At 36.3% G+C, this 27,828-nt stretch overlaps 2 protein-coding genes across 5 annotated transcripts; one reads left to right on the plus strand and one right to left on the minus strand.

The window, feature by feature from the left end:
- Positions 1-724: 724 nt before the first annotated feature.
- On the minus strand, positions 725-12,395 carry tfpi2 (tissue factor pathway inhibitor 2). Of its 2 annotated transcripts, XM_039736610.1 has the most exons (6): positions 12,158-12,395; positions 11,788-11,967; positions 8,491-8,670; positions 6,044-6,124; positions 1,909-2,082; positions 725-1,347 (listed from the first exon to the last, which is right to left on the minus strand). In XM_039736610.1, exons 1-6 carry the CDS (start codon positions 12,378-12,380, stop codon positions 1,277-1,279), a joined length of 909 nt encoding a protein of 302 aa, XP_039592544.1. In that variant the 5' UTR covers positions 12,381-12,395; the 3' UTR covers positions 725-1,276. The 2 variants fall into 2 exon arrangements, with proteins under 2 accessions (XP_039592544.1, XP_039592545.1); XM_039736611.1 differs by lacking the exon at positions 6,044-6,124.
- gngt1 (guanine nucleotide binding protein (G protein), gamma transducing activity polypeptide 1) lies at positions 11,214-26,397 on the plus strand. Of its 3 annotated transcripts, none has more exons than XM_039736615.1 (3): positions 11,214-11,301; positions 25,162-25,260; positions 26,092-26,397. In XM_039736615.1, the coding sequence occupies exons 2-3, from the start codon at positions 25,165-25,167 to the stop codon at positions 26,215-26,217; spliced, it is 222 nt and encodes a 73-aa protein (XP_039592549.1). In that variant the 5' UTR covers positions 11,214-11,301; positions 25,162-25,164; the 3' UTR covers positions 26,218-26,397. The 3 variants fall into 3 exon arrangements, with proteins under 3 accessions (XP_039592549.1, XP_039592546.1, XP_039592547.1); XM_039736612.1 differs by lacking the exon at positions 11,214-11,301 and adding an exon at positions 22,554-22,851; XM_039736613.1 differs by lacking the exon at positions 11,214-11,301 and adding an exon at positions 23,681-24,138.
- The last annotated feature ends 1,431 nt before the right edge of the window (positions 26,398-27,828 follow it).

The raw sequence follows: 27,828 nt of genomic DNA on the forward strand, positions 1-27,828 counted from the left end.
TTCAAACTACCTTGTTTTACTGTGTGTTTAAAGAAATCTGTGTGTACGTATTATGTAATTAATCATTTTTAAAGTTTGTATTTGTATAAACGTGCACACAGTGAAGAACACTTTACAAAAATGAACTGAATTAACTTCATCGGCTTAATTTGGTACAGGGTTATAGCTCAATGTTTTCTGTACTAGCAAGTTGCGCAAGACAAGATTTAACCTTGCATGTGACTCAATTTTATCTCATACCTCTTATCTGGTATATCCACACCATTTCACAGGCCGGACTAGAGGTACCAATTAGTGTAGCATGTTTTTGGACAGGGTCAGAAATCATGAGTGACCAGAGGAAACCACAGCAAAACACAAATAAACTCCATGGAAAAGGCTAAGGTGCCAGCAGTCACACCAGAATCACTCCATATTGTGCCCCCTAAGTGAGTCTGTGCTGTGAGTTTATGATCAAAGATTGACAGAATCGGTGTCTATAAATGTTAAAGTGGACGAATATTCAAATATCTAACAATACTTTTTAACAGTTTTTAGTATAGCTTTTACTTTTTCAAATGATATATTTTGCACATGGACACTTACACATGAACTGAATTTCCTATTAGGGTTTATTTTTAAGACCTCAATGTACCCCCAGTATCATAAATTACAAATTCATTGGGTAATTATTCTATATTAAATTGAATTAGTACTCACAGCATTAAAAGGAAACTACTAAAAATAAATATTACATAATCACTTTATTGAAATGGGTGTTAGAAGCATAAATATATAGTAAAAATAGTATACAAAAATAGTGAACCTAGACACAAGAGCTTTACAACATACTCCAGCAAACACATACTCATTGTTTACAGCAAGTTTTTTTAAAATGTCTATCCTTACAGCATTCACACAATGTACAATACAGTTCATATTTCAAATATTTACAGTACGCATTAAATAAATTTAATATCCATTTACTATTTAAACAATACAACACAAGTGTTTATTTTATGCCTATTCTTTTCAGTAGCATGAGGTTAAACATGTGTTTTAGTGAAATATTAAACACTTATACAAACCATAATAAAACAGTAGTGTACAACTCATTAAAGCAGTTCAACCATAACCAATTTAATCGACCAGTGAGTAGTCTGATCTTGTCCTTAAACAAATAGACACTTTATACCACAATTATATCCTGCAGTTCAATATAGAATGCCACCCAACTTTGCTTACATTGCTTTCAACTTCATTGTTTATGGATATCAGGTTAGCCTTTTTTTTTAGTTTAGTTGTCATTTTGGAGCTTTTTCCTTCTAATTTTCATTGTTGTCAAATTCATCTTATTATTCATCCGCCCTGAAACACAAGGATTAAATCATAAAGTAAATGAACTAAAAATACACTTATTATGTTGACAGATGTAACTATGTCAATCATAAAAAGCTTGTTAACAGTTCCTTTACAACAGAATACTGTACTTTTAGAAAATACATTTTACTTTACCACATTACTGAGTATATATGTAATGTCCCCATAGCAGCAGGGCAAGATAAGAGAATAATAAAGTGGGCACATGGGAGACAGTTTAAGTGCTCAGGAACAGAGAGTGGCACTGTATGTTAATGTTCTCCATCTTTCCTCACTCAGTTGACAGTTCTCCTCCACCTACCTCACTTTCGGTGTCCATCCACTTGGACTCACCTCTTTCTGCATGGCTGCCATATGAACAAAAGACCAACCATCTAGGGCTCACATCTGAGAAGACTATTTTTATGTGTTTTCACTCAATTCTTTTGAATTAATACATTCTATTATACAGGGTTTGCCTCAGGGTGCCCCAAAACACTGACGGTCTCTGTCCTTACATCTTACAAACTATTACTTATGACTTTTCTAAATTCAAAATAGAGTACATACCTTTTTTACAAATGGATGTGCATGATTCAGCTGAAGGAAAATTATTTGAATTGCCACCGCATCCAGAATATGTGAACTCCTTACATGCCTTAAGTTTTACATCATAGTAATATCGACTAACAGATGCGGAACAAGAACCAGGATCTGCAGGTCCAACACAGATGGAAGGAATTTCTAGAGATAGAGAAAAAAAACGAATACACAGTACATTCAGCTTGGGTTATACAAAAATGTATTTGTCATTTCACCAAAGTATAAAAGACATGTTAGGCTGATACAAAAGAATGCATTTATCACTATACGCGTATTTTAGTAAAGAGCTCTGCTGTAAGGGCAACACTAAGAGCACCAACACCACACCATCTGACACCGGCAGCCCCATCACAAGAATGCTTTTACCATTGTCACACACATAAATATGGGAGCCAGCTACAGGGACCAAAAGAAGGGGATTCCACACCAGGCAGGGGAATGGAATGAGTGCACTAAACCTTCTTATTTTATCCCTGCAGACCAGACATGGGAAATTCTACCCAGGTCCAAAGACGTCACTTCCAGTTCAGCTCTGAGAACATTACTTCCAGCCCCGGCCCCAAAGACGACATCTATTCCTCTGACCTCCCTCCCTCCGTTGATCAGTTCTGTTTTGGACTCAACTCTTTACTCTATTGTACTGAAAAGTTTGCCTTTTTGCAGCCAAGGTCAAGTACATGGGTCGCTGCCTCAAACCTTTTTCGTGTGTCGAGGCTATTCATTTCACAACATATAAGTGGGTAAACTACCGAATAACAAGAAATGGAAATGTAATAATATATTAAATTTATGCTTAGTAGTTACTTTTTATTACTGTTCTGCTTAAAATATTAAATGTATCTCGTCACTGTGCAGTAAAAGTAAGCAGACCTTTCACTTCATTAGATTTGTTATATTCAGTATACAGCACACTTATCCTCAGCACAAAATGTGAGTTAAGCATGTAATTAGACACTAAACTGTGGTGAATTTAGAACTTAGTTTTACTTTATTTGCAGCAGATGAACATATATGTAACTTTTACCAAATTTGCTTGATAGTCATATAAAGTGCAACAGTGAAACAGAACCTAGCTCGCCCTTAATAGAGAATAATCCCAACAACTGTGTTTAAAATTGTCTTTCCACATCTGCATGACTGTGCAGAGCACTGAATTTTTAGCAATAATTATTGTTTAAAAAAAAAAAGGACACAATAAAATGCCCCATCATGATAATCATCACTAGTTTATCGGCCATGTTCTGGGCTTTTCTAGCTTAGCCAGTTGCCCCGTCAAATTTTTTTCTTCCTTTCTTCACAGCCCTGAGCATCCCATTGGATATTATTTAAAAAAAAAACTGTTGGACATTAGTTATACTTTTTTACCTAACAAGTATCCTGGGGTGGTGATTACTGTTTTAATGTTTGTTTAAGGCTGTGATGTATTTATTGCTGCCACAGACATGACTGATGTGTACAGCTGCCAAAATGAGATCCTTAGTTTCATAATCATAAAATGACTGTCACGTAGGCTAGACAAAAAGCTAATAAATGTCGAAAATGAGGTAAACTGAGCAGTGCAGTACCATGATTTTTAAGGTATTCTATGATATTTATCACTAATGGGTTACATATAGCACTTGCAAACATGTAACAATGGTAATGACTTTAAGACAGTTCTCCTCAGTTCTCATTCTGTCCACATTCTTTTTTCTTCCAGTTTCCTTTGTGTTTTTCCAACAGTCATAAAACTTAGGTCTAGTGGTAACTCTAAACTGGTCCATAATTGTGTGCCCTCATTGAAAGGTGTCCTGTCCAGGGATGGTTCCTGCCTTGCATTCAATATAGTGCCATCACAGCCTGTGGTCCTTGAGACCCTAAACTCCAATTAAACAACTTTTGCTGACAAGTTGACAATTCAAAATGCTTAAACATAAGTATGATCTACATTAAATTCATATTTTGGTTTCTCGGCTTGATCTAACCTTTACTTGACACAAATCCAAACTATCCAAGATCTGTTTTTTCTAGCTATAGCTGGAAAGCTAAAGGCAACAGTGTAGGGTAATATAATATAGTTCAGTCAATTGAATCAAGTACATCTGACTACCAGAATGCTTTAGTGTCAGGCTATTCAAATCATTCTACTGTACCACTACGCCTTAGAACATTACAACATTAGAACAATCTAGATGAGAAAAGGCCATTCAGCCCAACAAAATTCACCAGTCCTATCCACTTAATTCTTCTAAAATAACATCATATCTAGTTTTGAAAGTTCTACTGTCTATCACACTATTTGGTAGCTTGTTCCAAGTGTTTATGGTTTTCTGTATAAAGAAAAACTTCCTAATGCTTCTGTGAAATTTACCCTTAATAAATTTCCAACTGTGTCAATGTGTTCTTGACGAATTTATTTTAAAATAACAGTCTCAATCCACTGTACTATTTCCCTTCATAATTTTAAACACTTCAATCATGTCACCTCTTAATCTTCATTTACTTAAATGGATTATAACTTGTTACATACCTTCACTGTTTTTACTAAGTCCCTGTGTTGGCTTCAGGTTCATTTCTGATCTGATTATAAAATTTTAATTTTAACATACCCTTCAGCATAAAGCTATCGGTTGCCAAGACCCCAGTACAAAAAGGATCTTATCAATGCTTACTGTATATTCCTGTAAATACACTAGAATCACTAAGAGACAAAGGCCTGGTTTTCCAATGAAGACCTGTGAGAGATTCACTTCTAATTCTCACTATTTGTAGCTTTGAAGGGTTGCAAGAAGACTGGTGAGAAGAAAGAGAGAGAACCTCACACTGGTGAAACACCAAATCGAAAAATACCAAAACCAAAACGTCTGAACGAACACTTCCTGGTAAGAGCCATGGCTTCCTAAAGCTTTTACGAAAGCAGCAGTTTAAAATAGGGGCCCGATGTGAATCAATGCAAATGAAACGATAAATAAATGAGGATATTTAAGCTATCAATAAAGGAAATATTGTAAGAAATCAGCTATGCTCAAATATACAAGAAAATGAAAGCCCAATATGTAGACAGAAATCTGAATGCCTACAAAAAAACAAAAAAAATAAAATAAAAATAAACCACTGCAGTGATGAAATTGTTAAAAATGCATAAATAAATTACTCTGTGGGAGAAAAGGGTTGTGACAGTTGTGACTAGTTGGTATCAGGCAAAAAAAAAAAGAAATGGACAGCCACAACAGTGGTTAGAGGCACAGAAACCAGATGTGAGCAAAGAGCCCCCTCTGAAGTCCACACTTTCACCTTAGCACCCAAAATCTCTTAGATTTTTAATCTTGTCTTTCCTTCTATAAGATTCATTTTTTACTATTTCCTCCTCACTTACTATCTCAAACATATTTCAATACTTCTTTGCATTTCATTCTCATCTATGATGTGTATTTTAAATATTATTTTGGTGTCTTAGGCATACTGTGTGTAGTAACATTGTACCATTCAAAACCTTTAGCAAGTCTCATGCATAATGAATGGCATGCTGCACTGTATTGAAAGCTCTTCTCACTGGTGTAGGTGCTTTCAAATTGTTGTATTTTAAGCTGCTGAAAAACAAACCCACAGTATTTATGTACAGGTTACCAAGAATTGGAAATGATCTGTCTGCCTCTCACAAATGTAGCATAGTATATACTGTATTTCTTAAAATGGTTAGTGTTTTTTTAATTAATGGGTTTTAGTAATTTTGACAACCATTGAAATTGACTGCTACTAAAACTTTCCAATTCTGGTATCCAGAGCTGTGGTACTACTTAGATAAAGTTAATCATCCTGACTTTGCAATGTGACCTTGGCAACTCAGGCCCCTTCTTCAGGCAAGATGTCTTTACAGGGGGCCTGAGTTGCCTCGAAAGCTTGCATATTGTAATCTTTTTAGTTAGCCAATAAAAGGTGTCATTTTGCTTGGCTCTTCTCTACATTCATAATGGCTAACACGGTACAACACCCTAGTACTACAATGTGACCTTGTAAAGACCACAGACTTTAGCATCACCATCAACAAACCCATCATCACACTTTTGTCATATTTCATCAAAATCACAGATATTAGGCTGTGCTGCAGAACACCGTTACTGACCCTTCTCTATTCTCCTTCTCTTCTCTTCTCGATATTCTGCTGTGGCACTTGGTGCCACTGCCATATTGCCAAGCTGTTCTCCTGCCCAAGGGAAAGACACCACAATTACTAGAGAGCCTCAGAATCCATGGATTAAAGAATTTTGTCACTCTGCAGAGCCATATCCTAAAATGTAGTGGAATGCCCAGGAGGGGCACAGAAATGTGACTTTGTCTGTTATGCTTCCTCTTGAGCCCCCAGAGGTTAATTTTCTCCAGTGGATAACACATACTGGAGCTTTTGTTTTCCTGTTCTCTTGCCGCTATGAAATGGCCATATCTCAGTGGTGACTGACATACATTGTGAGGAGTATATTATTTTAATGAGACTGAAATTGTTTTGTTATAGTATGTGTTTGACCAAACCTGTGTTTTCATGTCTGTACATTGTGTATTTTGTAAAATATGTAATTTATATTTTACCTGCAATCTGTGAAGAGTGCTATATAAAAATAAACTTAAATGAAGTGAACTGAAAGATCAGAGGAAAGCAGGGTGGCCAGTTAGCCTCCACAAGATACCAATTTAAAATTGCCTAAATACTATGGGCTCCTGATGTTTGTTTAATCAGGAATCTCAGCACAACAGAGTTTTCTTTTCCTTGATCTTATAGCAGTTAACCTTACATATAACAGTATTTACATAATTACCATTTAGATATAATAATAATAATAATTCTTTACATTTATACCATATAGAGCTTTTCTCACTACTCTAAGCGCTCTGCACGCAGTGAGGACCCGGGAAGCAAACCCACAATTTCCTTATTGCAGCAGCACTACCACTGTGCCACATGCATGGATAATATAATATTACTATCAGTAGGTTTAACAGTAATAGCTACATTTTATATATGTTAGTGTGAATGTATTTTGTGGTGTTTTTGTGTTGATCAAATTGTTTTGAATGTTTTATTGCATTCTGTCTTGTTTTTATTGATTTTTTTTTTTAACTTTATAACAACATATGTAAATGTGTACAATACTCAGAGCTTTGTAAATGAAGGGTGCTATATAAAATTAAATTGAATTAGATTAAATCTTACAATGAACTAGTTTTTAATTTGAGAAAGCTAATTTGCCTCATGAGAAAAGCTCCAAATTCTGTGAGTGCTTCCCTAAAATTTGATTATATGGTAGGATTTAAGTAAAGGCACACAATATATATAGTTAGAGGAATAAAAAAGGTGAATATTGAAATAGAAAAAACTTCAAAAGGTGACTATTTACATGTCCATTTTGCTTAAAATTGCATACACTACAGCATACATAAGACGGATTTATGTTCATGCTTCCTGGTGGGTGGTCTTTTTTACTGGGAAATGTTTTGCTTTGTGCATGTTGTTCAACTAATGGCCTTTAAGACAACAATGTCTTACATCCAGAATTACTTACTGTATACGCAATAAATATGCTTTAGGGGCTGCTGTTTCTGCAAGCTGTTTACTCATCTTGACTTAACAATTAGAAAATAGCTGACTATAAGCTCCATAATGACTAATGTCCTTTGACCTCAATACCTTTAAATCACGCAGCATGACACTGGCATGAGAATATGAGAACAGCAGGGAGGTAGAGGGGGCTCCTGGTTACCATGCGGCATATACACACAATAATTTACCAGACACTGCTTTTTAGTGAGGAATATTTGCTGTGCACATACAAGGATGTTGAGTTGCAATGTTGTATTTTTTGAAAATTGCTTTACAGAATCAAATCATATTTAATGGCGGATCAACAGCTAAATAGTATAGTTGATTTATTGTCCAAGCTGTCAAAGTGCTCAGGACTTGCAACACTTACACAGATAAGGAAGAAACACAAGTAGAGCAATAATCTGGACCCACATATGAACTAGTAGGAGTTGCAATGCTTCAGATTTAATCCACATAAGCATTAGAAAGCTAAGTCATGGACAGAAATAAATTATTCTTTTGCTACAACAATCACATCCAGCTGCTTTCAACGCAAACTATATTTCAAAAGGGTCTTAATGGCACAGGTTACTTATGGAACAAGTAGAATCATGAGATGGGAAACAGAATACACAATGTGAGTGTTAGACCAAATGTGCATTACTGAGTTTGATTAAAGGGTAAAAATTATACAAATAAACCAGATAATAGGTTACTAATGTGGACCATTCTGGCATGCATTGAGTTGGAATAAAGAGATGTGACAACACAGAATTACATTTGTGCAAACACAGCCATATTTTATGAACTTTAATTGAATGTTTTTGCACAGTGTCTTATAAGCCAGTTTACAAGAGAAATCAAATGAAGGAAAATGCAGCTAAAGCATTCAAAAGTAACGCAGCTATCAGATATATGTGGTGATAATCAAAGTCATGTTGTTTTATGTTTTGAAATGAGGAGAGAGTGGAATGTGGCACGAAACCATCACATACCTGTCTGTGGACTACAAAAGCTTAGACAGGAAGCTCTATTATCAAATCGGTTGTCATTGCCATAGCAGCCTCCATAATAGAAAGGTTCACACGCCATGGAAGTGAAGTTATAAAAATATTTTTTTAGCAAGGCACGACATGGGCCTTCATCTGCTTCAAGTCTACAGATTTTTGGGACCTCTGTGAAGAGAAAACAGTTTAAAAAAATCTTGGTGCTGCTAGCTATAATATAATAACATTTGTAAGTAAACAAAACAAAACTGTAGGCAAAATATACAAAGAAAAATCACTCTAAAGCATGGTCATATTCTTGCCTGGGTTTTCCTCTGGGTATTCAGACTTCCTCATACATCCTCCAAAGAGAAAAATATCAGGTTGTTTGGTGGTTATAAATGGGCCCTATGTGAGTGTGTATATTGGACATGAAATGGAGTGGCACCCTGTCCAAAACATTTCCTGCTCACCCTAAACTGGATTAAGCAAGCTGCAGAATGTTATGATATTATACAAAAAAGTTAATGCAATTTCTACCTAGTTCTCAAGAACTGGTAATGTGGGAAATTTTTGATTTTCAATAAGGTATAGAATGCTTCATTTTGCAACAGATGAGACAGAATATCTTTAGGCAATTTGAGATAATAACCTGATGCACTATATGCCATCAAGAATATCAGTCCTTTAGAGGGCACTGAATTCTGAAAAAGCTTAAATGTACGCTTTGGTCCTTTCTCATATTCAATTAATCAAATGTTTCCCAAACAACAGTGTTGCCAGGTTCGTGATTTTCTCATCCAATTAGGCAATTTTTGATCATCTTCCGAAGGAAAAAATGGGCTTTAGCGGTTGTGGTTTTTTGGGCTACTTTTTTTTTTTTTTTTAAAGAATACAGTATTTTGGGCTATTTTTCAACCCCCCTCCCCCACTGTATATCATTGTAAAATCTCCAAGCCCACCTCCCATTGTGTAATACCCACTCTGTCACTCTGAAATATGTCAACCGGCTTGGGCTTTGATGGTGTACCTAACTCTTTCACCCTGACACCACTGTGTCATTCAGTCTACCTCAGGCATTGGGCTAGTCTTTTGGGAAAATTGACTACTTTTAAACTGTCTTTGGGCTATACATTTTTTAGGAACCTGGCCAACCTGCCAAACAATAACAATTTGCGATTTTATAAGTACAATATTTTTTGTTAAAACTGACTGCTACAATACAAAGTATTACATATTTTGTAAGATGCTGTCTACACAACAGCAAATAAATTAAACATTAGCATCTATACTATGCATGTACAGTATTATATACACACACTCTTAAAAATAAAGGGGCCAGAGTGGTTCTGCAGAGTGATGCCATAGGGGAACCATATTTTGTTCCCAAAAGACACATCCACATGAAGGTTCCAGAAAGAGCCTTTATTTAGTTAGATCCCTAACAGGCTCCATACAGTAAATAACCTTGAACAGATGGCAACAAAGTTGTGAAATACCAATGGGTCATGATTTTCAATGGACTCTTGCTGCATACAATAACACAGGCTAAGTCCATGTTTTCTTAATCTGTCAGTGTCCTGATAGGCAGCCTAGCCACACATTAAAGATTTGTTTTTCTTTTTAATGTATTAAGAAGTTTTTCAAAGCACAAAGAACCACCTTCATATGCAGAGAATCCTTCCCAGAATGAAATGGTGCTTTGTCAAGCGATAGTTCAGGGAACCACACAATCCAGTAAAGAACCATAAAATGGCTTTAAAGAACTATTACTTTTAAGAGTGCAGTATGTACAGTATATAGATATAGTATAAAGAACCTGATAAATACATAACTGCAGCCATTCACTTTAGAATCCTGCTTTGTGCACCACAGCATCAAGAGTAACAAATGAACCAAAACAATTAATTATGAAACAGATAATAGAGACATAAAAACCTTCTTTCATTTATTTTGTACTTCGACTTCAGTTGGACAGATTCTACACAGTTTTAAAGCATCATTTTTTTGGTGGGGAAGTGAAAACCTTATTTATCATTAAATGTTTAAATTTGTGGTTACTAAAATTAACACCTTTTTTAAAATCTAACTTCATCTTTTACATTATTTATACAAAATACTTTTAAAGTGATGTGACAATATACACAAATGACTCTTATTTCTTGTCTTTTTTGTACCTCTGAGTTGTGCATGAATAGCAAAAGATGTACATTTTGTGCATAGTTTGCAGAATTTTCTTACAGTGAATCTAATTTTTGGGAGTGAAAATACAGTTACACAAATTACCTTATAAATGAGGCTCCTCCACAAGTTGCATGACATATTATGAGCAGTTTGTCTTTTTTTGATTGTGAGAATGTATCTATAGTAATGCTATATTAAAATATGGGGTCTTTAAACACGTTAACAAAGACTTCAGTTTTTGCATAAAACTGTTAGTTAAACAATTAAGAGGTGGATTAACACATCCAGATAATTATACGGTAACTGTAAAACAAACCGTCTCACCCGAGACAAAAATCTCGGGGAAAGGAGCATTCCTTTAAATTGGATTGAATAAACTGTCAATTTCCTAGCAACCGCTGAGGTAAACCCAGTAACACAATACTGTAAATTCGATGTTTTACTGTATCTCTCACTTTGCGGCAATGGCACAAATAAAACTTCCAATCCACAAGAGTACTCGTGCGTAAGGATCCAATCATTTATTTACCTCCTAGCCTTTCTTTCCAGCCGGGTGTCGCTGGAAGACGATGAGCACCCCGACAGCACCGGGTGCAAAGCAGTGCAAGAACCAAAACCGGGCGCACTTCCAGGCAGGTATTTACTCATACATTCGCTCATCTCTATTGCAGTCCGTTAATCTAACACGCATTACTTTTACACATACGGGATTTTCAAAGATTATGTAAAATACCATGTTATTCACAAATCTCCACGTCACGTTTGATTTTCTACTTTTACAACTGGTGAGTCATTTTTGCAAAAGATTCATCAAATTGGACTAAACTGCCACTAAATGGATGGTTGGCTAGATAGATTGATGGAATCTGAAGCGGAATCACTCGCTATTCCTTAAGCGTTTCAATATTTTAGAAAATGATTTAAAATCTAAATGTAATTAGTTTACTTTGCTCTAGGAAATTAAATTAATTTAAAAAACGATGTAGAAATATAATTAACATTGCCTATGGGATGTACTGTGGGTGTCAGTTTGACTGAAACATTTCAACTTGTGGTGTTCGCCCAGTTTTGGGGTTCAGTCAGCTGCCGCGTGTAACAAGGAATGAACCGAATCCAACTTACTTTTAATCATCCAACAGGTTTTTTCACAATCTTCAAAAGTTTCAAAGTTGTTTGCGTTTCCTTCGCAGCCTCCGTATTCAAACTCCTCGCACTGCTGCGTGTATCTGTTGTAATAGTACCGAGATAAAATGGCTCTGCAGGGCCCGTCGTCTTTGGGAAGCAGACAGATGTCTCGGTTATCTGAAGATGATAAAATGAGCACTTTGACGCCTTTAATATTCAAACAGCGACATATTCATAATCATTTTTTTACTTTAACTGCTTTACTTGTCACATTAAAATCAAGACAAACTCACTGTGGTGATCTGCTGAAAAATACCGAGCTATTTTTAACATTTACACACATCATAGAAAGAAAACAAAATATTACCCGAGATTTGCTTCCCCGTTACATAAAAGAGCAAGACGGCAAACATTAAGGAAAGAAGCAAGAGTTTCTTCATCCTGATCCTGCTTAGCGATATAACTTTTGAGAATCGCTGCACTAGTGCACGGAAGACGGCGATCTGAACGTCCACTCTCTCTGGGCTGCGTTTATAAACCCAGCGGTTTTCCGGTTCGCAAAGCTTCTGTGGGAAGGGTTTATGAATCATTTCCACTCAGTGAAAGTTTCTTCGTGGTTTTATTTCCAGTTCTTACTGTGGCACTGCTGGTTCACAGATGACTAAACCAGCGAGGTTAAATAAAAATTAAAACAACGTAGCGTCGACAATTCCCAAGAATTTAGTTATGTTAAGCCTTAAAATTACAAGTAAACGGGTCGAGTAGATTCCGGGTATAATTGATCGTTTTCCTTTGTTTTAAAATTTAACTGCTAAGGCAAAGCTAAAAATGTGGTGGATTTCTTTTATATATATATATATATATATATATATATATATATATATATATATATATATATATATATATATATATATATATACACACACACACAGATACATACATTTGTACATATATGGTGATTCTGAGCTCAAACCATTGTTCAGGTTCAGCTAGCTGTTCTGATATAACCACGGGAAAACTAGCATGTAATGTCAAAGTTACCAGAATAGGTAGTACAGAACAACAGCAAGAGTAGGCTATGTAGTTGGTGTATGGATAGTCTCAAAAAAAACAAAACAAGCAAAAACATTTTTCACTTATGATCTGCTGTCCATCACTCATTTCAAATGAAGATTTTGTTTCTGAGCACATTTCAACTTGAGATTTTTGAATTGTTACAAACAATAAATGCAAAGAAAGAAAGCAACTTGTCGTGACTGATATCAGTAATTTGGTTTCAGTGTGTGCTGCAGTGCAGTTTGGGCTGTTTCACAATTACGTCTAACTTGCTATCATTTATGAACAGACTGAAATTCTGTAAATGGATCATCAGCATCTGATACATCTCTCATGCACCCTGGTGATCAGTGAATGGCATCTTTGAAAGATGCCCAACGTTCTTGTGAGACCATTCAGAAGTGGTATCATAGTTTACTTATGGGCCACTGTCACTAGACCTAGAATCTATCACGCTGTCACTGGCCATTTCTGAACAAATGTCACATTATCACACAATAAATTGCGTTCTTCTTCACACATTTTAAGCACCATCAACCACTGTGCAACAATCCTGCAGCAATCCAAATGCTCTTGCAACAGTCACCCTTCATCACTACATGCAGTTTGGTGGAGACCTGTAAAATTGGGGGAAGACGGAGAGTGTGAAGTTATAGGGGTGAATGCGTTGTCTCAGGGATAAAGGTAACTTGGGTTAAAGAGGACTTAATCAGCCAGTAAAGCTGCATGGCAATTTCTTTGAAAAACAGCTGCAGCCCAGGTTAGCCGGTTAATAAGTCACGTCAGGCTTCCCAACAATGTTTTTTGAGAGTCACACTTTTTTGTTTTGTTTTTATTTTATTGATTTCTTAGTGTAATGAAGATTGTATGCCTCTAACATCAGTGTCTATCCATGATTCCATTCATCTATCCAGCCTTCAAGGCAGCCATTCATCCGTTTACTTACTGAACCAGCTCAGATCAATTTGAGATTTACAGGATGGTGATGGTTACCCTGGTAGGGCTGGGTTAAAGACCAGATTCCATATTGAAATTTGAACTTGACAAAGTTTACTCCTTCTTGTAGAATCTTTCTCTGCTGCCCAAGTTGCATTAAGATAATTAAAATTGCAATGATCTTATTATGGATTAGTATTGCTCCGATGACAAAACCTCCATGTTAGAGACACTATAATTACACTATATTTAGAGACACTAACACTTTAATAATCTCAGAAGACAATGACCTCTTTGCCATCAAGGGACTGAAAAGTTAAAAGCATATTTTGTTAACAATCCAAAGGTAACACTTTGTGGGAGCTACACTAGCTGCCATTTTGAATACACTCACCTAAAGGATTATTAGGAACACCATACTAATACGGTGTTTGACCCCCTTTCGCCTTCAGAACTGCCTTAATTCTACGTGGCATTGATTCAAGAAGGTGCTGAAAGCATTCTTTAGAAATGTTGGCCCATATTGATAGGATAGCATCTTGCAGTTGATGGAGATTTGTGGGATGCACATCCAGGGCACGAAGCTCCCATTCCACCACATCCCAAAGATGCTCTATTGGGTTGAGATCTGGTGACTGTGGGGGCCATTTTAGTACAGTGAACTCATTGTCATATTCAAGAAACCAATTTGAAATGATTTGAGCTTTGAGACATGGTGCATTATTCTGCTGGAAGTAGCCATCAGAGGATGGGTACATGGTGGTCATGAAGGGATGGGCATGGTCAGAAACAATGCTCAGGTAGCCCGTGGCATTTAAACGATGCCTAATTGGCACTAAGGGGCCTAAAGTGTGCCAAGAAAACATCCCCCACACCATTACACCACCACCACCAGCCTGCACAGTGGTAACAAGGCATGATGGATCCATGTTCTCATTCTGTTTACGCCAAATTCTGACTCTACCATTTGAATGTCTCAACAGAAATCGAGACTCATCAGACCAGGCAACATTTTTCCAGTCTTTAACTGTCCAATTTTGGTGAGCTTGTGCAAATTGTAGCCTCTTTTTCCTATTTGTAGTGGAGATGAGTGGTACCCGGTGGGGTCTTCTGCTGTTGTAGCCCATCCGCCTCAAGGTTGTGCGTGTTGTGGCTTCACAAATGCTTTGCTGCATACCTCGGTTGTAACGAGTGGTTATTTCAGTCAAAGTTGCTCTTCTATCAGCTTGAATCAGTCGGCCCATTCTCCTCTGACCTCTAGCATCAACAAGGCATTTTCGCCCACAGGACTGCCGCATACTGGATGTTTTTCTCTTTTCACACCATTCTTTGTAAACCCTAGAAATGGTTGTGCGTTAAAATCCAAGTAACTGAGCAGATTGTGAAATACTCAGACCGGCCCGCCTGGCACCAACAAACATGCCACGCTCAAAATTGCTTAAATCACCTTTCTTTCCCATTCTGACATTCAGTTTGGAGTTCAGGAGATTGTCTTGACCAGGACCACACCTCTAAATGCATTGAAGCAACTGCCATGTGATTGGTTGATTAGATAATTGCATTAATGAGAAATTTAACAAGTGTTCCTAATAATCCTTTAGGTGAGTGTATATTGTACCAGCTTGGTTTTAAATGGTGTCGTCGACCGAGGGGAATGCAAGAATCCTAATGAAATGTTGGCATGCTATATACTGAAATAATAAGAAACCAAAATAACAGGCACACCAAACAGTCAGTGATTGAGCCCCCTGGTGTACCAGCATGGTAGTGCTTACTTCTGATGAGCCAGAAAGGTGATCCTCTGAGGTGCATATGTGACAACAGACTGGACCCTACTTACCTAACTGAACATACCACTGAATACAGACTGCAGAAAACATAACAAGGTCATGATGCTGGCCTACTAAAGATTTCACGCATTAAGCGTTTCTTCAGTCTTAGCTTTATAAGCCAAGCTAAACACTCCAGTTGCTTTAGTCTGGTATACTCTCTTTAATGTTGCTGAATAGTAGCAGTGCATGGTACATTTCTTTTTGTCAGTCACTGGTATTAAATATATATACAGTGTATATTATATATATATATATATATATATATATATATATATATATATATATATATGAGCCCAAAATAAGGGCGAAACAAGTGTTGTGTACTCTTTGCATTATTTGACAGTTAACTATGTAACATTCTATGATCTGCTTCTCGCAACTGAGAGGGAACCCATGGCGGATGTTTGCCGACTTGCAGACCAACCACACGTGTTACCTGATAGGTAAATCACCCATATAATCAGATAGTGATTCAGACTTCGAATGCTATGTGTGTGTATATATATATATATATATATATATATATATATATATATATATATGTGTGTGTGTGTATATATATATATGTGTGTGTATATATATATATATATATATATATATATATATATATATATATATATATATATATATATCCTCTTTAATAAAACCCCTGTGTGCATCCAGGTGTCTGTGTGTGTGTGTCTTCTGGTGAAGTGCGCATGCAGGGCCTCACGTATTCAGCCTCTCCCTGTTCATTCCCTTTTAAGAGAGAGAGAGAGAGACACAGGTGCGTGCGTGAGAGAGAGAGACACACACACACAGGTGCCACACACACACACACACAGGCGCAAGAGAGAGACACACACACACAGGTGCACGAGAGAAAGACACACACACAGGTGCGTGAGAGAGGCGGAGGCACACACACACACACACACACACACACACGCACACGTGCATTGTTGCAATGTTACTTTTCTTGGTTGTTTATTAAATTACGGATTTTTCAAATGTTCATTTTTTTCCCTGTGCTTAAAACTCATTAAAAAAAAGTTTTTTTTATCGAGCGGTTCATAGCACTATAGCGTGAACTCTTGCAGTGTTAAGTTTTCTCTGTTGTTCAAGGTTTTTTCAGTGTTATTCAATGTTTTTACATTTAGTTTACTATTACACTGTGCATTCTATGGTATAATTAACTATATTTGTGCTTAAAAACTTAAAATATATATATTTACATACAGTTCGTACAGTCTGGAACGTATTTATTGTGTTTACATACAATCCTATGGGGGAAATTACTTTGGTTCAGACCAAATCGGGTTTCGAGCAGAGTTTTGGAACGAATTATGGTCGTGAACCGAGGTTCCACTGTATTACTGTCAGAGTAAATTACAGGCATTTTACGGAAATACAAACCAGTATTACTGTGAGAGAAAATTAAAGGCACACAATACATCCATCCATCCATTTTCCAAACCATTGAATCCGAACACAAGGTCACGGGGGTCTGCTGGAGCTAATCCCAGCCAACACAGGGTGCAAGGCAGGAACCAATTCCGGGCAGGGCGCCAACCCACCGCATGACACCCACACCCACACACCAAGCACAATTTAGAATCGCCAATCCACCTAACCTGCATGTCTTTGTACAGCGGGAGGAAACCGGAGTACCCGGAGGAAACCCACGCAGACACGGGGAGAACATGCAAACTCCACACCAGGAGGACCAGGGAAGCGAACCCGGGTCTCCTAACTGCGAGGAAGCAGCGCTACCACCATGCCGCCCGCACACAATACAGTGACGCATATTACAGTCACATACAAGGTCCCTTGACATTTAATATAGACTGTTCCTCTTAATGTTTATGCACTACTGTTCTAGCGCCTGTTATTGTAATGGGCTTAATGTCTAGTATATATATATATAACTTTAAGATTAGTACTGACCGCGGAAAAACCGGACATTTTTTTTGTTGTTCAGGGATACTGCTGACAGGAGATTTTGTTTTCCTCTTTTCTGTTGTCAAATAGCCACAGATCAATGATAAATGTTCATAAATATAAAGTATAAGGTTAGAATCCATCTGTGTTCTTCAGTTTGGAATTGCTTTGTTTTACTGCTGCTTAATCTAGTCTCTGTTTTTATGTGTATGCATTACATACTTCATTACCTTGTAAAGTTTGTAATTGTATTTTACAATGTGAATTTGTTACTGCTTTCTAAGCTGGCACTCAGTAAAAAACACTGAACAAAAATAATAAAATAGCCAGAAGGGCTCCATACTTTCACCATTTATAAAAAGAACAAGCAAGAAGAATCATTTCAGTATTAATCAGCACCATTAATATTCAACATTATTTTATTTTTGGAATGCAAAATTCTTACAGATTTGACAAAATGAAAAAAAAAACAAACGGTTTCATGGAGTAAACAGCAATATCTCTTCTGGTTCCTTGTAAGAATACTTTCATTTGACTTCTCAGCACTTAAAAGCATACAGTCTGACATCATCTGTAATAAGCTGAAGCAGCTACAAGTAAATCCTTTTATCACTCTGTAGACCACTGAATTTCTGCTGAATAAGGACAAGGGAGTGAAGAAAAACAGACATATGCCAACTGTCTGGCTTATCTACAGGATCACTGCATAGTTTGGTGTTATTTACTTGTGTACACATCTAAATTGATGCTAACAAATAAACAGCCTTGGACAAGATGTGCTTTTTAGTCATGTTCTTTGAAGCACCTGCTGGTAACTGTAAGTGACCTCCATTTTGTGTCAAAGAAGTTACTGCTAAAGTAGGAGGAAGAAAAAATGCAATTTCTTAATTTTATAAGGAATATCAATCCTGGTATAACCACTAATCTCAGTTTCACTGCCACTATTTCACTCTGTGACACAAAACAAGTCACTAAAATCAGCCAGTTCATCAAATGTAAAAATAAATGAAGCACTTTAAAATAGCATTCACTAGATAGATAGATAGATAGATAGATAGATAGATAGATAGATAGATAGATAGATAGATAGATAGATAGATAATACTTAATATTAGTACAAATATGTTGTTTCAGTCAATTACACTGGACCAGATAAATCATCTTTAGAAAGAAGACCTCTCTGACCACAATTAACAATTCTTATTCTAAAACTTTGAAAATTATAGAATTTACAGCATTTTTCAAAGTATAGTTGAACACAAAATAAAACATTTTGATTTGCTGTACTACTATTTGCTGAAACACTTGAACTGCAAAATAGACAGGGACCCTATTGTTTCACCAAATCTTTCTGTTTGGTTTTCAGCCATTTGTACACTGGTGACATTAACAGTGCAGACCAAAACAATCCTTGTTATTGTTTTCATAAGCGTGAGGTACATTTGCACACTCCTCCTGCTTCAGAGGAATTTGGCCCCAGGCTCAGTTATAGATAGGAGATCCTTCTCTGTGAGGTTTGTATGTTCTTCCTCTGGTTGCACTGATTTCCGTCAGGAACGTTTGCTTCCTCTCTCAGTTCAAAGACATACCATTAGGTCATTTAGCATCTGTAAGTTACCTCACTATGAGCGAGTGCATGACTGGGTCTCTGTGTCCCAAGTGATGTTGAAATATACCCTTTAAGGCTAGTTCCTTGCTTGTGCTGGTTACTGTAGAGATAGGATACCCAACCCTGAACTGGATACAACTGGTCTGAAAGGAGATGCCTAGATCCTCACACACTTTTTTAAAAATATGCTTAATTGAATTTCAATGCACAATTGAAAGATGTGACCTACTCTGAAAAAAAAAAATAGAACAGATGTATAACAGTAACCTTTATGTAATGCCTTCATATTAAGCACTATCCCAAATGTACATCCATCCATCCATTATCCAACCCGCTATATCCTGTACACAGTATATATATATATACGCAGGGTCACAGACTTACACAAGAGAGAAGGAGTTGAGTCCAGGTTTCTGAGAAAATCAGCCTTATTGTTGTGAAGACAGGCTCACTCTCAAAGCATTTATTCAAATGGGAGCTGTCACTTAATCACACACAGCACGTAACCAGTGATGCTAGTTGTTGTCCTGCATTAGCTCATTTCTCAGATGAAAAGAACAGAAAGCCTTACTGCACAAGAGAGAAAACAGAACGTGAGCACATGGCCAAGTCAGCAGCCAGTTTTAAATGTTCCACGCATCAGCCATTGGATGACAGACACATTACATGGTGAACCTGCAAACATGCAGTTGAACTGGCAGTGGACAACTGATTCCTGCCTGTTTTAACAGAGTTTTAGTGCACAGTACTGTTGGGGGTTTTGTCAAGTGCCAGGGGTCTTACTATATATATGCTGCATCCCGAAATTTGCCCAAAATTTGTCTGTAGGCAGCATGCAAATTTTTCCTCTGTTCAGATCTGTTTTTGTCCTCATACTCCCATTTTCCACCCATATCCCAAAGATTTGCAGGTAGATTCATTTATCATTTTAAAATGGTCCCATATGGTGTAGTGATGTAGTGTAGATGTGTGCTCAAGCATGCCCATTGTCGGATTGGTGCCACAACCAGAGGTGGTGTCTGTTCAGTGCTACTGGAATTATCTTCAGCTTCAGTGACCCTGAACTGGATTGATCAAATTCCATAAGGAATGGATGGCTGTACAGATAAGGCAGATTACTGTATATGCTTTTTCTGCAGGGTCAGGGTCACAAAAGGCGGCAGAGTGGTGAAGCCAGCAGAGTATACTGGAAAATGGTTCCCTTCTACTTGGATGCATACTGTATATCGCCTACTTCTTAGAAAGGAAGACAGTATTATTAAAGAGCCCAGACAGTCTGCATTGTCAATATGGCATAGCACAGTCAGCAGCACATTTTATGGAATAGTGTTTACGATTAGGTTCCAAGACTACTCAAACACCACTCATTAACACCATAATATAGCTGTATGTTTTTCGTGAATATTTTTAATATACTGTACAACATGTGTACATAGTTATATAGCCACACATGCACTTCTGTGGACCACTCTCCAGGCTCATCTGAGGCATTTATTACCGCTCTGGGTCGAGATGAGGCACTGCAACAGCAAAGATGCTTAGTGAGGGAAACTGACTCCACCACTTCCAGTCCCCGACCTACAAATCCCGCTGCTGCCAGAAGGAGGGATGCAGTCTTTCACTGAACTTATCGCAGGACAGAGTTCCTTCTTTGCACTACTACCATTGCATAGCCTGATGTCAAGCTTACTTTAAGAATTCATTTCTATTGGTGCATATAGCAATCCTAATTCTCATTGACTTTTTATATATTTGTAGTTGCAATTAAACAGGGATGACTAGTTTGGCAACCCCAGCCTTTTCCAGTGGTGATATGCAGTTTCTTTCTCAAACACATCTATTTAAATATCTTATCTATCTATATACCCACATACACAGTATATATACATACATACATACTCTAATGGTCTATTTAACATTTGGTCTTTTATTCATCATTTGCTGTTGCTAATGTACCACTGTCACAAGTCTGTGGGAGACATGAGACATACAAATAAACATTTGATTGTATTGTGTAAGCATAACAATAAACTTGAACATGATTGTACAAAAGGTCAAAAGTGGTCAGATTTTTGTTCATGCTGTTCAATCACTTTCCTATTGATGAATACAGAAAAGTGGAGGTAATCAACAGTATGCTTAAGGTTTGAGAATTTGCTGATAGTCACGATTAAATTTGGGAACACAATTGTTGAAGGAAATTAATTTGGGGAGGTTCTAATTTAAAAGATACAGAAGAAACAAAAAGGGCAATTTCTATATACTGTTTATGCTAATGGAAAATTTGTCTGGCAATCATTTCCATGATGCTGTGCAAAGTTTTACTCTTTACATACCTTTCAAAAATTCAAAAACCTGCATTGTAGCAATGCAATGGAAATATTTTGGATAATCTAATGTTAATCCCTGTCACTTTCGATGACAGTAAGTGAATCCTGGATGTGGTTAGTTTTAAATTAAGTCATTGACACAGCCTGAGGAAAGGCATGTTTTTACATTGATATTAGATCATATTAATGCATATATAACATTATTATGGCAACTATTTCTATGTAAGGAATTAATTCATGAACTGAAAATCTAGAAGGTGAAAAAGGCCCAGTCAAAGCACTGATCTCAATCTGATTGAGAATCTGTGGCACTCTTTGAAAATTACAGTACATGAGCATCTTCCAATTTAACTGAACAACCTGGAACAAATCTGTCTGGAAGAATAATCCAAAATTATTCTCAAAAAGTGTGCCAATCAGCTGTTTTTGCTGCAAAAGGTGTCTCTGCAAAACATTATGGTTTGATGATTGCCTAAATATGCAAACAGCTCCTTTTTCTCAGTGCTTTCGTCTAAAATAAAAATAATGTCACATTAAAAAAAAAATGAGTTGCTTGGATTTTAAATGAAAACGTCACTTACAATAAAACCTTAGGGATTTGTAAAATTGGACAAGGGTCTGAATACGTTTGCAAGGCACTCTGTGTCTTTTCTTCATCAAATAATTTGAGGTTTGCCTCTATAACCAAATACACGTGCCATGCATTTATTGATTCAGGACAATCTCTAGATTCACGGTTAGTTAAATTTTCAGAAAACAAAAAAGGTCCCGGAGGACCTCATTTGGCTACAAGGTTTTATCCAAAAGAATTTCTTATTCTGAAACAAGCAATTGAACTAAGTTATTAAACATAAGAAGCCTATAAATAAGACTAGTTGCCTTGTACTTCTATTTTAATAATTCGAAGAAAATAATTACTGACATGCGGCAATTACCCGACCGAAATCATATCGTCTATGAATGGAGTTCTGCGCCGACGTGACTGCCGATCCATACATACAGCTGTTGAAAATAACGCATTTGGCAAACAAAAATGGGAAAACGGAAACCTACCATTTCTACGAAATGGCCGAATAAAATACTAACTTAATGAGAAAAATGAATAATATAACCTTAAAGAATGTGACGCATTTTTCGTGGATACAAAAAAAATTGGATCAGTACAGATGGCATTAAGGAAAATAGCAATGGAAACTGGAGGCAATAAAAACTGCTGCTGTAACTTCCTAAACTAAAGTTAAGACAACACTTGCGCGGAGTTTTCCCGTCCGGCGTAGGAGGCTTTCTTACTGATAGAGAACACGTACCTAATCCAAGGAAGGGGGAGATATTTATTAAATGTGACGTGAGGGATAAACCCCAGGACTCGGCTGGTGACGTAAGTTTGGGTGAAAGTTTTTTTTTTCCATTAATTAACACACGCGTGCACGTAAACAGCTCAGAGTGATAACTACTGTAGAATCCAACAGATACTGCCAGTAGTGCTTGCAAAAACGCAGCGTTTTCAGATTATTACTCAATCTAATTCTACGAAAAGCTCAGGAATTACATGCTTGAACAATTATATTGTATGCTAAAAAAATATATTTTAAAATGAAACGTAGAATCTATGTGTGTGAGAGTGTCTGCAATAAAGCGTCTCTTCTGGGCGTCGTTCCTATCTTCCGCCCAGGGGTGCTGATCTGAACTGAACAACAACAGGTCAGGGATGGATGGATGGATATTATATATATACACCCATCCAACCTAACACACATATGTGTGTGTGTTTGTGTGTTTGAGAAGGAGCTAAAAGGAAATATTTGTCCTAATTACATTTCGAACTTCGAAATATGAGACATGAACGATTACTCATGTTAGATCAATTCGAAACTTATCATTAGTTTTTTTTTTCTCTCTAGCAATAGTGTTTGTTCCTGAATAGAGGCTTTAGAATACTGATAGTTTACTGTTGATTACCTTAATAGACATTAGTCATGAAAGTCGCTTGTTTTTATGTTCCGTTATTAAGATGATCGCATTTAGTTAGATCCTTTTCAAATATGAATACATGATTATATTCTCATAATTATATCTTAATATGTTGTCGCGGTGTTACGTGATCCGCAATTGCGAATTAATACATTTTAGTTAGTAAAATGTGAATTTCTGCTATCAATAAATAGATTATTTTAATTGACTTTACAAACACATGCAACAGAGTTTATTTATATATATATATATATATATAACATTTAAAGTGGCACTTACTGAAAAGTTGTTATGCTTAATGCAAAATCCTTCAACCTCTTTTGCGAATCGGTCTAATTAGCTCTTCAAAGTGTAATACAAACCACAGACTGAGCAATATTTGTAAATGGCAACTAACCATCGCACGGAATCCACACTCAGACACTTATATTTTAAATGCTATTTAGAATCATTTTCTTTATATTCGTAGGCAATATCGGTTAAGAAAAGAAAAATGATTGCTCTGCGTTTAGTGTTAACTCTAATTAGTGCGTCTTTTTCATATATGGTTAATCAGATTAGCGGATTAGGACACATATACAGATTACTTTAAAACCCAAGATGAAGAAGGAATGTATTTTAAAAATCCGTCCCAGTGTGCCAGAAAGACAAAAAGGATTTTTGAACGCACAGAAAGTGGCTCCTTTAGGCATTGGTAAGTTTCAGTGTCAATTTTTTATGAATGTAAACAGTTTATTTATATTTTTGTTAACTATTCTGTAACATAATTCATATATTTGAGGGTCACAGAAATTATATTTTTTCGAGTTATCCCCACAACAGCCTTAGCCAGGAAAGAGCTGGTGTCTACAAAACAGATGAAAAGCCTAAAGTATCTTTTGTAGGCAATTTGGAGCAAATACCCAAACAGGAAACAATTTTTGTGTTAATTTTAAAATCTTTAATAAAAGTGTGAGAGTGGAGTATTTGTGCTTACTTTGAAATCTGATTATGAATTCTAAATAATCTTTATAGGCATAACAGAGTAGTGAAAAATAAATAGCCAATAAATGAATATGTAATGTGTTTCAGAACAGACACCAGGTACTTTCATTTTTGAATATAAACTAACAAAGCAGTATTTTTTAAGTGGCAACAATTTTAGCATATAACATGCATAATTTTTGCCTCAATAATTAAAACAATTATCAGACCAATTTATGGGGGCAGAGCCTATTCTACCAGGATTGGCTGGAACAGACCCTGATGGAGTGCCAGTCCATTACAAGGCAATATTTACACTGTGAAATATATATTTATATATAATAAAAGACTCATCAGCATCAACCATTTTTAAATCTGGTTTCATGTTTCTTATTTTTGGGCTAAACAGGTTTGTGAAATGCATAAACTGATTTTTTTTTTTTTTAACAGCATATATTACCCATAACAATCAATATAATCTTACAACAGGTATTCACTTTTACCCTATTTTAAATTGGCAGGTAGAAGCCTAAATTACTTTATTTCATTTCTCTAATCTTCATTTCCTTTCCTTAAGTATCTACAATTTCAGATAAGTGTTTTAGTTATAACAAAATACTATTGTTTGTGTAGCCTAATTATTTTCTGATGGAAAGCAAAGCAATGTCATGCCCACAGGTAACACATTGCTGGCTTATGCTTTAAATCATACAATATTCCTAACCTCATATTTGTTTACTATATTATATTGCAGGAAATGCCTGTCATCAATATTGAAGATCTAACAGAAAAGGATAAGCTCAAAATGGAGGTAGACCAGCTTAAAAAAGAAGTCAAACTTGAACGGGCCATGGTAAGTTGGTCCAGACTTCAGCAGCTTGACTTATTCTTCTGTTAGAAGCAGCTTTGAAATTGTGTATGCTGGTAAATCTCCCAGGGTACTCTTCTGTTAATTATTTAAGCTGATACTGCATCCATAAAAATATTTGCTTTAATTTTAAAATATATTCAGATGATTGTTTCTGTATTTAAAACAATCAGACATTAACAAAATTGTATTTTACATAATAATCTCTTAATGTTTGTTTATTTGGTTATGTGGTTTGTTTTTAAACATTATGTTGTTAAAGGCTCTATTCAAGAGAAGGCCATTAGTTTAAAATGTGCTTTTGAGAAATGCATGTATTCAGTTATTAGATGTATTGTACATTTGGGAAACCACTGCACCATCCTCATTTAAAACAATTTTCAACTAAATATCAGTCTTTAAAGTAAACACATCATTGGTAAAGCTTTTATAGAATCCACATAATAAAAGTTGAACTTAATGTTGATTTATAAAACAATGGCACAGAGGCAGGCCAGAGTCCCAAAGGTAACAGATCTTATAATTAAATCTCTAATTAAATTGTGTTGACTTTGCATGTATTACCAGTGCCTATTTAGACCTTTTTTTTTTTTACAACCAGCAGCTTCTTGGCATTGACAAGCATTCTGTTAAGCTAACTTGCAAACCTGAATTTCCCAAGTGTCTCCTTTCATGATTGTTGCCATGAGCCCATGCCTTGCATTGTTCTAGCATCAAGTTGATAGCTTGTTTAGAATGTTACTAGATGTCTGAGAGATTTTCAAACAAAAATAATAAAGCATCTTGTAAAGCAAACAATTTTCATTTTCAATACAGGTTTCTAAATGTTGTGAAGAAATAAAGGATTACATTGAAGCTGGTACTGCAGAAGACCCTCTTGTCAAAGGAATTCCAGAAGATAAAAACCCATTCAAGGAAAAAGGGGGTTGTATTATTGCTTAAGTATCACATGCATTGCTGAATGTTGCTTTTCAAAATGCTACAACTGTAATAGTGATAAAGAATGATGTAAATTCAGGTATCAAGGATGAAATAAAATTGGAATAAAGCTATTCAATGTATGCAAATTTAAAATATTGTATAAAATATTTTGCAAAGAGAATAAATAATGGCAAAAAAGTACAGTTTTCCAAGATTCAATGTTATTACTGTATAGGCATGATGAACCAGTAGAGAATATTCTTAATTGCTAAACATATGTTTGGCAATGCCTTTTTTTTACTTGAAAATATAATATTCTCAAATTTACTTAATCTAGTTCTGGGTTACAAAAGGCCAGTGTTTTTCCCAGCAGCACGGGGGGCATGGCAGGAAACAGGGACCCTATCCATAGGAAGGTCCACTTATACAGTACATACACCCACACTCACATCCACACAGGGTCAATATGGAATCACCTGTCAACAAAACCAAGAAATGTGGGAGGAAACCAGAGTACCAAGAAGACAACTCACACGGACATGGAAAGAACAAAGACAACAATTTTACATGGGATTTGAATAAAGGCCATTGTATTTTTGAGGTGGCATGCACCTCCTAAATGCATTTTTGCAATATGATAAATACATTATTTTAATAAGACATTACTTTATCATGACTATTTTACTTATACTCTTTTATTTATTTATTTATTACGATACTGCATGTTGGGATTTTGATCTAAGAAACATTATCTTTCATTTGCCACATAATATAGAAAAAATATATACTATTCTCAACCCTTCTTAATCCAGTCATGGGGGCTACAGCTTATCCCAGTAGTACTGATCACAAGGCAGAAAGAAACCCCTGGACAGGATGTCAGTCCATCACAGGATATCACTCATTAACATATCCAAACTCACATTTACTCAAAATCAGAACTGTCATTAACCTACCTGTATTTGAGGATTTGGGAGGAAAACCAGAGTTGGTTTTCATAAAGACATGACATGAATTTGCATACTGCACACAGACAACCACCAGCTGCAGAAAGCAAACCCAGGATGTTGGATCCATGAGGATGCAGTACTACCCATTCCACTACCATGGCACCTCGATAATGCTCTAAATCATCTTTATGCACAAGCCAGAAACAAGCCATGGGAGAGGAAATCAGAACTTAACATGGACACAAATTATGTATTGTATATTCATGCTTGTCCAAATCAGATTTGCCAACCAATATACCTACTTTTAGATGTTGGAGTCTATGGAAGATATCCATACGACAATGCACAGACATGCAGACTCCACTTGTTTTATCTTTTTCTCCCTTAAAAGGGCATTTACGCCTGGGAGTTTCCAGGCATCCTCCTTTCTCTAGATGGAAATACAATACCAGCTATCCTATAGTGGATGCCTGTGCTACCTGTCATGGTGAAGATGTTCAATCATGATCACTCATTCTCCATCAGAGGGTCAGACATTCTTAGTCTCTTTTAATCTGTCACATGGAGTGTAACCAGTGAAAATGCACAAGAATCTCAATTCTTCCATTTTTATGGAAGAACTTTTCCACTTTTATCCAACACCTTATACATCCACTCATTACTCTAAGATCGCAACCATAGG

The sequence above is a fragment of the Polypterus senegalus genome, chromosome 15 (assembly GCF_016835505.1).
Source record: "Polypterus senegalus isolate Bchr_013 chromosome 15, ASM1683550v1, whole genome shotgun sequence".
Classification (NCBI taxonomy): domain Eukaryota; kingdom Metazoa; phylum Chordata; class Cladistia; order Polypteriformes; family Polypteridae; genus Polypterus; species Polypterus senegalus.

Coding starts and splice junctions, on each gene's coding strand:
- gngt1 (XM_039736615.1), top strand. CDS start 25,165: ATGCCTGTCATCAATATTGAAGATCTAACAGAAAAGGATAAGCTCAAA. Junction 25,261..26,091: donor TCAAACTTGAACGGGCCATG/GTAAGTTGGTCC, acceptor TTTTCAATACAG/GTTTCTAAATGTTGTGAAGA.
- tfpi2 (XM_039736610.1), bottom strand. CDS start 12,380: ATGATTCATAAACCCTTCCCACAGAAGCTTTGCGAACCGGAAAACCGC. Junction 8,671..11,787: donor AACCTGTTGGATGATTAAAA/GTAAGTTGGATT, acceptor TTCTCTTCACAG/AGGTCCCAAAAATCTGTAGA. Junction 6,125..8,490: donor CTTTTGTAGTCCACAGACAG/GTATGTGATGGT, acceptor TCCCTTGGGCAG/GAGAACAGCTTGGCAATATG.